This window comes from Tamandua tetradactyla, chromosome 15 (assembly GCF_023851605.1).
Source record: "Tamandua tetradactyla isolate mTamTet1 chromosome 15, mTamTet1.pri, whole genome shotgun sequence".
Lineage (NCBI taxonomy): Eukaryota > Metazoa > Chordata > Mammalia > Pilosa > Myrmecophagidae > Tamandua > Tamandua tetradactyla.
In genome coordinates, this window is record NC_135341.1 from 11,025,251 (window position 1) to 11,037,082 (window position 11,832).

An 11,832-nucleotide genomic window follows, 5' to 3' on the forward strand; every position below is an offset into this window, starting at 1 on the left:
AATAATGGTGCCCATCTCATAGGGTAGCTGGGCGTATTGAATGAGTTAACCCATTTACGTTACTTTGAGCCTGTCACAGGTTGGAGAAACTGTTACTATTAACATGCTGCCAGGGAACCTTTGTTCCTTTACACAGTAACCAAGAAGTGGTTGAGTTTTCTAAGTAGTGGTTTCTGAAATAATTTGGCTCTATTATTCAAGGGCATTTAAAGATTGACTTTCATCCTCTCTTTTGGGGCAGTGGCGGGTGGATTCTATAGCCAGTGAACCAATATATATATATATCAGTGAGCTAATGAATATTTATTTTTATTCTCTGCTTCAGGATTAGAGCCCATAAACTTTTTTTTTCAAGTCATTGGCATAATTATAAAATGGTTGGAATTGTCCCTCTGTGAGCATTTATTAATCCAATTATAGAATACTTATAATTGGCTTAATTTTCATAAAAAGGATATAGATTAATTTTATGATTTTTTTAATTGTATATACTTTATAATATTTCAAGAAGACAGGGGTTATTTTCTGCCAAGGACTTCTGTGAAATGGTCAATATCGTATTCTTGAAGAATAGTTTGATATCACTTGTTTTCTAGCTTCACTTGCCTTAGCTTGTATTTTTCCTAAGTTCATTATATCATAGTCTAATTGACTTCTTCAAAGAGTTAAGTAACTTTGAAGTTTTCTACTGTTTTTCTCACAGATTAAATAATTTCTATTATTGTCATAACAACTGCTCTGGTAAAACAGAGAGAGAACAGCTCTTTAAGCTTGGAAATTTGGGGATTAGGATTCAACTCAAAATCTTCCAGTTAAGACACACAAGCTTAGAAGCTACATCAAAGCAGCCAATCATAACAACTTCATTTATAAAATGAAAGGATTGGAATAGATGATTGCTGTGCTCCCTGCAAGAGTAAACTTCCAGTGGATCTAATCTAGTACAATTACCTGTATGTGTTATGCAGGGGACCCTTATTTCTGCATAGTCACTGAGTGTCTGCACTGACAAAGTTCCAAAGGGAAGCGATGGTAATCTAAAGGCAGAAATATTCACTGATGGTCAAACTTCCTAATAAATGTGGTCCCTGTTCTAGCATATCATTTCCATCCTAGCATCTTTCCCACCCCCAACCTGCAATTTTTGTTGTTTGACCTCTTGTTGAACATTGATATTGTACAGTAGAAATAAATTGCAAAGTATAATTGCAAATTGAGCAAAAGGTAAAGAATTTTGTGAAGGAAATGGAATTAAAATGGAAACTATGCTCAAATCACAACTACTGACAATGAGCCTCAAAGAGTAAGATCAATTAACAATTTAAGGAGAATATCCTATAATAATAATGACATTAAGAAAAAGTCCTTATTTTGAATATCAGAGGATTGACTGGACCATTACATGACTAAGAGATCCTTGAGAAAACTGATAATGCCCTTGATTATTTCCTGCAAAAATTGTCTTCTATGATTCTGCTATAAAAGCCCAGTGTGAAGCGATGAATGTCATAGTGCTATAATATAATTTTTTTAGTATAGTTACAAGTACGGTTTGGTTCATTCTTTATTTGAGAATTAGTGTATAGTTGCTGTAACCTAAAATGTTATTTCATAAACAATATAAACTTATTTTTGTAGCATGTAGTTTTGTTTCAAGTTGTTGTCTTAACCTTTGTATCACTGTTTACTTCAAAATTTTGATCTTCATTTTAAGTCAATTTACTTTAAGTGACCTTTTGTTTTCCTGGTCTTAATTACCCAACATTAATGATGATCTTTTTTTTTTTTTCTGTTATAGGAAGCAGTCAGAAAATTATTCTAGCTGTCCATGAATTAGACATTTCATGGACAATGAAAAAAGTAATTTTCACTGGTCCAAACTGAATATGCCTAAATAATTCTTATCTTGCAGTCTTACCATATGAATGTTGTAGTTTTTTACTCAAAGAGATAACTTCTCTTTTAATGACCTAGCTAGAAATGGTTTTCATTTTTAAAGAATAACAGCAGACAATTCGGTCTTCATCTGTGCATTAGTTGGTATTTGTTTTTCATGGCTGCTCTTCAGAGAAGATTCAAGATAGTTTCACTAGCAACTTCTTAAAGCTCATCATTAACTTTTAGATTAAGCTACATAAATACATTTTAGACAGAGGATCCTGAACTTTGGCACTGGTTCTTTGCAACATATATCATTGTCATCAGTGCCCTTTTCAAAGAAAGTTGATGCCCTGTTTAGTCGGTCCCAGATAGAACCTGAGATAGCGTGTACAAGTGTAGTGTCCTTTGGAAGTAAGAGGCTAAGTTAGTAGCTAGTACACCCCATCATCCAGTATGAAATGCTTTCGAATTGCTTCACAGGTATCCTGTCTTACATTATCAGTTGCTGACTCTAGTGTCATTATGTTCTGCCTCACAGGTTAGCAGGTTTTGACAGAGGAAATGAAACCTAGTCAGTTACTACAAGATTTATAGTAGACTAGCTATTGCAGCAAGTGCTGAAAAGTTGATTGATTGTTTGAGACAAAACTCTACAGCAAGAAATAGGATGTATGCTTTCTATTTATACCCAGTTTACTTTTCCCTATATTTCAGGGCTCCCTTTTCACTTTGTTTTGGCTATTTCATAAGGCTACGGATCCTTTTTTTTTTTCTTTTTTAACCCAGTCACCAAATATAAAATAACTGAGAAACTGTTCTATAAGCTTAGTCATGTTAAAGGTGTGCACTCTCGGCTGTTACTGTAACTCCCTCGTGATAGTTGTATTTACATTAACTTATCAGAAATTGAACTTTAATTTTTAAAAAATCCTCCAAATAGGATATTATCTTGCATATATAAATAGAATGAAAGTTTTTTTTTAAGTTACATGGTAGGATTGGGTTTTGTGAGAAAAACCTGTTTTGAGTATAATTTTATTGAAATACGACATTAGTATGATCCTATTGCCCTGCCTCTCTCCACTCTGTAATAAATATATCCTTAGCAGGTACGTGTTCTTCACTTAGATATAATCTATAACTACAGCTACTAATTCAGTGTTATCTCTTCTTTGAGTATATCAAAATATACCTGTTTTGTTGTTTTTTTTTTTTAAAGCGTTGTAGTTAACTAATGGTATTTGGCAAGGCTTTTGACATGAACTAGCCTGGTCTGTTTTGAGTATGACAGTGGTAAACCACTAACTACCTTAAATGAGGTGTTTTCGGAAATGGTATGGCCATTGCAGAGGTAGATTCTAGAATTTACAAGGAGTGGCAGTTGTAGAACCAAATCTAACTGTACCAGTGATTGCAAGAACAAAAAGACTACTTTTTCATAGTTTGATTTCCACCCCCCTCCCCCAAAGGAATGATTTCCTTTTTTGTGAACAGTAACTGGCAAAATAACTGGGTAAAGACAAACCCAACTTTCATTCCTCAGACTGATGGGTCCCATTCTACACCAATGATATTTTAAGAATTTTAAGCACTTTTTCTCCTTGCATTTTGTGGAGAAAGACTTCAGAATGCTTCTCATATATAAACTTTAGGTTTATATCAGAACTTTAATATTAATTTAGGAAACTAGCCAACTTCAGGCAGTAAAAGTAGAATAATAAGAATGAACTTGGAGTGAATGCAATGAATAAGGATCAAAAATGAACATATAATTAATTTTTTACATTTCTTATATAAATTGGTCACTTTAAACATACTGTAATGCTAAAAAGTGAAAAATGAACTTGTTCCTGAAAGGTAAAAATTCACATCAGCTGGTACAGGCATGAGCTGCTGTTTGGGCCTCGTGACTCAGGCTTCTCCTCACCACTTTCTGGTCTCAGAGGACTTGGACTATCTGGGGTTTTTTTTTTTTTTTTAAGTCCCACCTTGTGTATGTTTGCTTTCTGAAAAGAAAGTTGGGATATAATATTTTTATAATAGACAATAACAAAAGATCCAAGTGGTTTCAACTTGATAATTGATATCATTATATATGATATCTAATAATTCGATAGTATTCACAAAAATAATTTAAAAATTTTCCTCCCATCCTAACCTATAATAAAAGCTTACTTATATACTTCATTGAAGGTTGCTAAGTTAAAGAGATTGGCTACTAGTGCTCCTTTGGAGAATTCTGGGACTTGTGCAAGGCAGAACTTGTTTATTTGGAAGATGTTGAGTAAAGCTCACATTGTGAAGGAATGAGGCCTGTGGTCTTAAGAAATGCACTTTTAAGAGTGTGGATATTTAAGGGAGGCCCAAGGGTGGGTTCCAAACAGCACTGGTGTCTAGAGGTGGGTTTCTATATTAGATTGCCACTTGCTAGTTGGGTGAACTTCAGCATATCTCTCCATCTGCCCGGGCTTCTGTTTCCTCTTCTGTGAAGTGGGGATAACAATGAAACCGATTCACAGGGTTGTTGTTAGGCATAATTGCAATGATGGTTGTGAAACATCTACCTCCGTATATTAACGGGAGTATTTGTCATGACTATTAAAAATGTGAGAAGTATGGTCATTGAGGTGAAAGCTTTTATTTAAAAATTTTATTCCTAATATTATTATAAAGAGGCATTACCTTCTTTCCAAATTTATCACTCTTTATCCTTTAAAGCTGCATGTACTTACCCAAAAAGGATACCCCTGCACTGATGAAGCCGGATGGTCAACCTAGTTCCTAGACCACCAACCCTAGCCGTATCCTTTGCCATTGGTAGTGAAGGTTTCAAAATATAGGTGGACATTGTCTACGACTGTCTTGGACCTGAGGGCAAGTGATATTACAGCCATCTTATGCCGTAGTTATGCTTTTTAAAATGTCTCCAACTGATAAAAATTCTACCAGGGTTTGCAGCCCTATGGCAAATTGTTAATTGACTCCAGCTGGTCATTCTTTAGTTTTCCTCTGCCCTAGCCCCACCTCTCCTTTTCTAAGCTCTCTGGAAATTCCCATAGTGAAGCTCAAGATTTTTCTCACTTAAGAGGACTCAAGATTTTTCTCACTTAAGAGGAAGTTAAGCCATCACCGGTGGCTGCTGCCCTGGGCCGATTCGCCCCGCCGTGTCTCCGGCCTGCCTGGACACTGAGTGCCGTGGTGCCTCTGTGGTCTGGATTCCCCCTGTGCAGGGTAGCAGGGAGGATGCAGTCCTATGCAGAGGGCACTGCTACTCTAAATGTTTTAAGAAAAAAAGGGTCTCTTTACATCTAGGCACTTAGATGAAAAAAATGCCACCTTTGTTTAGCAGTTCCCATTGTACCATGTGTTCAAGTCAGCCTTATTAAAGTGAACCCTCATTTTCTTAGCATTATGGGATGGACTGTGTCGGCCCTTTTGCAGATGAGAATTTATCTCGTGTACGCACTCATCCAGTTTGTCTCAAAGCCACTAAACATTTTATATCCTTATTTGATCCTTGGAGCTAGGGAAAAAGGGAAGACATGTCAGCATGCTTACTATTTTCTCTCAGTGCCACCTTTTGTTCAGTTGTCACATCAGGAAACTTTCCTCTGTAGAATAGTAGAAAAACAATCTTTGAAGAACTGCAGTATGCTTTATATTACTTCTTTGGAAAGAAACAAAACAAAACAAATCTCAATGCATTCAAGTTAATGAAAAAGTATACTTATTCAATACAATGTAATGTTGTAAATCTAGCAGGTAATTCAGAGAAAAATACCCCACTAAAATAACATGAAATGATTTCCCAATAAAAAGAAAAAACACACCATGCTGCTCTCGTATTGCTCTTTTACTTTTTTTTTTTTTGGTATGATTTACATTTTTGAACAGGTATTACACTCACATGGTTTTAGAAATAAAACAATACGCAGTGAAGAATCGCCCTCTCACATCATCCTCCATCATCCCACATCTTTCTAGTTCCCACCATACCAGACCCGTCAGTAATCGCTTTCTGTAGCTTTTCAGTGTTTTTTTGATAAATATGCAGGCAAGGAACGTATATGATTTTTTCTTTCCTTTTTTTTTAACTTGAAAAGTAACATACACATATTATCTTTTTTGTGTTGTAGAACAGTGTATCTGAATTAGCCCGTGGAGAGCTTCATTCCTTCCACTGCTGTAGACTTTTCCTTTGTGTACATGTGCCATAACCTTTTTAACCAGCTCCATAGTGATGGACACTTGGTTGTTTCCAATTTTTTGGTATTAGAAAACATCCCTGTGGTGCATAACCTTGTACCTCATCGTGTTGCATAAGTACTACTTTTGTCAGATTTCCAGAAGTGGGATTGTTGGGTCAAGGGTGGGTGCATTTTCAATTTTGAAAGTTATTGCCAAATTCTCCTTCACAGAGGCGACACCTGTGTTATCTCTTCCACAAAGCCTTGCTAACACAGTGTTGTCAGATGTTTGGCTTTTTGCCAGTGTGATAAATGAAAAATATCTCAGTATGATTTTAATTTCTATTCCTCTTATTTGACCGAAGTTGGACATCTTTCATATATTTGAGAGCCATTTGTGTTTCCTTTTGTGGGAATTGTCTGCTTGTATCTTCTTCCCATTTTTCTGTTGGATTATTTTTTTAATCCATTTTAGGAACTCTTTTAGGTTCCTCTGATAGGCCTGGGTTTGCAACATGAGTTGCTAATATTTTTCCTAATTTTACATTTATCTTTTAAGTTTGCTTCTAATAGTTTATTTGTCCTTTAGAAGTTGTTAGTTTTTATTTAGTTGAATTTATCAGTCTTTTATGGCTTCTGAATTCTGAGTCATTGTTGGAAAAGTATTCCTCATTCTAGAGTAATAAAGGAATTTTCCCATATTTCCTCATAATACTTTAATACTTTCATCTTTTACATGTACAGCTTTGCTCCATTTTGCAATTTATTCTGGTGTACCATGTGAAGTGAACATTGGACTGTCCTTTAAGTTGTAAACTCTTTTGTCCCTGAGCCATTTAATGGATAGTTCTAATATTTCTTGTTAAAATGTTTTTCAAGGTCCAAAAAGTTGGCAGCTCTTGCAGAAGCCTTAAAGAAAGTCTCCCTTACCAAGGCCCAGCTGGGACTGGAACTGGAAGAATTGGAAGCAGCTGCACTTCTTGTCCAGGAGGAGGAAAGTGCATCTAAAGCAGCCCATTCAACCTGCAGGCAACAGACACCTCACTCTAGTTCGGAGACAAGTGATTCAGAGGAATCAGAAAGCACCTCATCCTCTGGGACCCAAGACTCAGATTCAGAAGATGAGCTCAAAGATAGGAAATCTGAGACAGTAAATTCTTTGCAAGATCCCCTTGTAAAACAAATTAGAGCCCTGCTTATTGATGATGGTGAGGTGTGCAGAAAGCCAGCCATCCTGAAGTCTGATGTTAGTCAAGAAAGACCACTTGCCCCATCACCAGCCCCTGGAAGGTCTCGGCCTCTGATAGAGGAGCTTGGAGAACAACTGAAGACTGTGATCAAGATTTCCGAACCCGAGGGCTCTGCTTCTGGAAACCAGAGCAACATACAGGACAGAGGCAACCTGCCAGCAGATACCAAGTAATTGACTCGGTGTGATTTTATTCGCTTTCGGGCTTGGTTTCATTTACTGGGTTCAAATTCATCATTTTCACTTTGTACTTTTTTTTTTTAAGTACATACAACATTGTTTTTAGTGCACTAAGGTTGATATCTTTTATTTTTCCATATTGCAACTTAAAAAAAGGTAAAATTCGGAAGTATTTTTTCCAAAGTGCAATTAATGCTTGAAGATGAAAATGAGAGTTCTACTGCCAGAATCTCTAGAATGTAGAGTCTATTTATATTTTTAGTAGCTTTACTGAGATATGCCTGACAGGCACTAAACAGCACATATTTAAAGTGTACAACTTGCTAAGTGCTGACCTGTGTATACACCTGTGAAACCATCACCGCAGGCTGGATAATGCACATATCCATGATCCCCAAGTGAACCTCTGCCCCTTTGTCAACTTCTCTCTGCCCTGCCCACATGCCACTCACTCCCATTCCCCAGGCATCCACTTATCTGCTTTCTGTCACTATATATTAATCTGCATTTCCTAGAATTTTATATAAATTGAATCATGTAATATATACCCTTTTTTGTAAGACTTATTTCACTTGGTATAATTATTTTGAGATTCACCCATATGATAGCATATATCAAGAGTTTGCTGCTCCCCCAGTCTTGGGGTTTGTTCATATGAAACTTAACCCCACAAAGGATAGGTCAAGTCTACTTAAAATTTAGGCCCAAGAGTCACCCCCAAGAGAGCCTCTTTTGTTGCTCAGATGTGGCCTCTCTCTCCAGCCAACATGATGAGCAGTCTCACCACCCTCCCCCTCTCTGCGTGGGACATGACTCCCAGGGATGTGGACCTTCCTGGCAACGTGGGACAGAGATCCTGGAATGAGCTGAGACTCAGCATCAAGGGACTGAGAAAAACCCTAGAATGAGCTGAGAATTAATATCAAGGGATTGAGAGAACCTTCTTGACCAAAGGGGGAAGAGTGAAATGAGACTAAGTGTCAATGGCTGAGAGATTCCAGAGTTGAGAGGTTATCCTGGAGGTTATTCTTATGCATTAAGTAGATATCGCCTTGTTGTTCAAGATGTAGTGGAGAGGCTGGAGGGAACTGCCTGAAAATGTGGAGCTGTGTTCCAGTAGCCATGTTTCTTGATGATGATTGAACAATGATATAGCTTTCACAATGAGACTCTGTGAATGTGAAAACCTTGTGTCTGATGCTCCTTTTAGCTACTGTATCAACAGAAGAGTAGAACAAATGGAATAAAAATAAATAATAGTGGGAACAAATGTTAAAATAAATTTAGTTTGAAATGTTAGTGATAAATGAAAACGAGGGGTAAGGGGTATGGTATGTATAATCTTTTTTTTTCTCTGTTATCGTTTTACTTCTTTTTCTGTTGTCTTTTTATTTCTTTTTCTAAATCGATGCAAATGTTCTAAGAAATGATGAATATGCAACTATGTGATGATATTAAGAATTACTGATTGTATATGTAGAATGGAATGATATCTTAGTGTTTTGTTTGTTAATTTTTTTTAATTAATAAAAAAGTTAAAAAAATTTAAAAAAAGCTAAAAAAGAAAAAAAGAGTTTGCTGCTGTTTTATTATTGCTGGGTAGTTCATTGAATAGATTTATCTGTTCACCAGTTGATGGGATTTATGTTGTTTCCAGTTTGGGGCTATTACAAATAAAACTGTTGTCATATGTGTGCATATTTTTTATGGATTTTTATTTCATTGTTCTTAGGTAAATAAATGTCTAGGAGTGGAACGACTGAGTTGTATGGTAGGTGTATGCTAACTTTAAGCAACTGCCAAACTGTTTTCCAAAGTGGCTGTATCATTTTACCTTCTGTCCAGTCGTTTATGAGAGTCCCAGTTCCTTTACATTCTTGTCATCACTTGATGTGATCAGTCTTTTGAATTTTCACCATTTAAAAAGTATGGAGGAGTATCTCATGGTTTTAACTTGCATTTCCCTAAAACTGTTAATGTTTTTGAGCATTTTTTAATATGCTTACCTGTCATCCATATATCTTTGATAAAGTGTCTGTTTTAATCATTTGCCCATTTTTTAAACTGGGTTGGTTGTGTTCTTATTGTTGTGTTTTGAGAGTTCTTTTTGAATTTTGAATTCCTTGCAAATATTTTCTCCCACCCTGTGGCTTGTTTTTTTCATTCTCATAACAGTCTTTTTCAAAGAGCAGAAGTTTTTTAATTTGATAAAATCCAATTTATCAGCTTTTTGTTTTATGGATTATGATTTTGGTGTTGTAGCTTATAAATCTTTACCTAATCCAAGGTCATCAAGGTTTTTTCCCTATTTTTATTTGTTTATTTTTTTGGGGGGGGGGGGGTGCATGGTCCAGGAATTGAACTTGGGTCTCCCTCACAGAAAGGGAGCATTCTACCACTGAATCACCTGTGCACCCTTTTCCCCTACTTTTTCTTCTAGAAGTTCTAGTTTTAGGGACTCAAACCCCTGTCTCCAGCATGGCAGGCAAGAACTCTGCCTGCTGAGCCACCGTGGCCCGCCCAACCTTGAGTTAATTTTTAAGGCAATGTGAGGTATGGGTTGAGAGCTATTTTCTTTTTCCTATAGATGTTCAGTTCTAGTTCCACTTGTTGAAAAGACTATCTTTCTGCATTGAATTATCTTTGAACTTAGTCAAAAGCCTGTTGACTATTTGTATAAATCTGTTTTTGGACTCCACTTGATTGCCTTGGTCCAAATGACAATCTTCCTCCCTTTTGACTCTTATAGATTAACTTGAGTAGAATTGATACCTTAACAATGTTGATTCTACCAATGATGTCACAGTAGATCTTTTTAAAATTTTTCTCAGCAGTGTTTTGTAACTTTTGTATCTTTTAAGCATTTTACATTGTTTGATGCTATTATAAATGGCATTGTTTTAAATGGCTTTCATCTTTGTTTTTGGTCTTCTGTATATAATGTGTCTCTTTTTTCTGGCTGCTTCTTAAGATACTCTCTTTATCGCTGGTATTAAGTAATTTGAATATTATGTGCCTTAAACAAATTGGTGTAATTTTCTTTATGTTTCTTATGCTTTTGTTGAGATTCTTAAATCTCTAGGTGTATAGTTTTCATTACATTTGGAGAGTTTTCGGCTGTTTTTTTGTTTGTTTTCAGGGGCTCTTATTACACATAGAACGGGCCACTTGAAGTACCATAGCTTACTGTTCTTTTCATGTTTTCAAATATTTTTGCCTCTCCATGTTTGATTTTGTATAATTTTCTACTGATATAGCTTCAAGTGCACTGATGATTAATATCATCAATGTGTAATATCTAATCAATAGTCCCATCAGTGTATTTTTTTTTCATCTCAAGCATTGATGTTTTCATCTCTTGAAATTAGTTTGGGTCTCTTCTTTTCCTCTTTGTTATTTATATCCTCCATGTTTCTATTGAATTTTTTGAAACTATGGAATGGTTATCCTATGGAATGGTTTCCTAACTGTTCTAATGGTCACTAATTCAGACTTCTAGGTCAGTTCTGACACAATTTCAACTTATTTTTCTTATCATTATGAGTTGTGTTTTCCAGCTTCTTTGTATGCCTTGTGTTTGGGTTTACTAAAGCTGCTGAAATGCAGTATACCAGAAATGGACTGGCTTTTAAACAATGGGGATTTATTAGTTTACAAATTTATAGTTCTAGGACCATGAAAATTTCCCAGTTAAGACATCAACAGGACAATACCTTCTCTGAAGACTGTTTTCTGGCCAGCTTGGGCTCCTCTGTCAGATAGCAAGGCCATGACAGTGTCTGCCGGTCCTTCTCTCCCAGGGTTCATTGCATCAGCTTCTGGCTGCTCCATCTCTCAGCTTCTCTGGGTGCTTCTCTGAATTTCATCTCTTAGCTTTTGTATGAGTTTTATCCTCTGATAAAGGACCCCAGTAAGCCAGTTAAGCCCTAACTCAAATGAGGTGGGGCCCCTAACCAAAAGGTGCCACCTAATACAGGTCTGTACCCACAGGAATGGATTAAAAGAACATGGTCTTTTCTGTAGTGCATAACAGCTTTGAAATACCATATCCTGTAACCTTTGATTGGATACCAGACTTTGTGAATTTCCCTTATTGGGTGCTGTATATATATTTCTGTAAATATTCTTCAGCTCTGATTTGGGGTGCAGTCAAGTTACTTGGAAATAATTGATCCCTTTGGGTCTTCATTTGCTCTAGACGGGTCAGGACCCGCCTCACAAATTACAAAAGCATTTCCCAATACTGAGGCAAGATCTTTTTGAGTACTCTACCCAATGCCTCATGAATTATGAATTTTTCTGATTGAAAGCAATAGGCGCAGTTCCCTGTGTGTG

The 11,832-nt window shown here is 36.3% G+C and overlaps 1 protein-coding gene across 3 annotated transcripts in view; it reads left to right on the top strand.

The window, feature by feature from the left end:
- SHQ1 (SHQ1, H/ACA ribonucleoprotein assembly factor) overlaps positions 1 to 9,182 on the top strand; it is a 105,497-nt gene extending 96,315 nt beyond the window's left edge. Inside the window, exon 8 of one of the 3 annotated variants that reach the window (XM_077128694.1) lies at positions 6,948 to 9,182. In XM_077128694.1, coding sequence (XP_076984809.1) covers positions 6,948 to 7,491 — 544 coding nt within the window. In that variant the 3' untranslated portion in view covers positions 7,492 to 9,182. The remainder of the gene's footprint in view (positions 1 to 6,947) is intronic. The other 2 variants (XM_077128693.1, XM_077128692.1) reach the window with 2 other exon arrangements.
- The last annotated feature ends 2,650 nt before the right edge of the window (positions 9,183 to 11,832 follow it).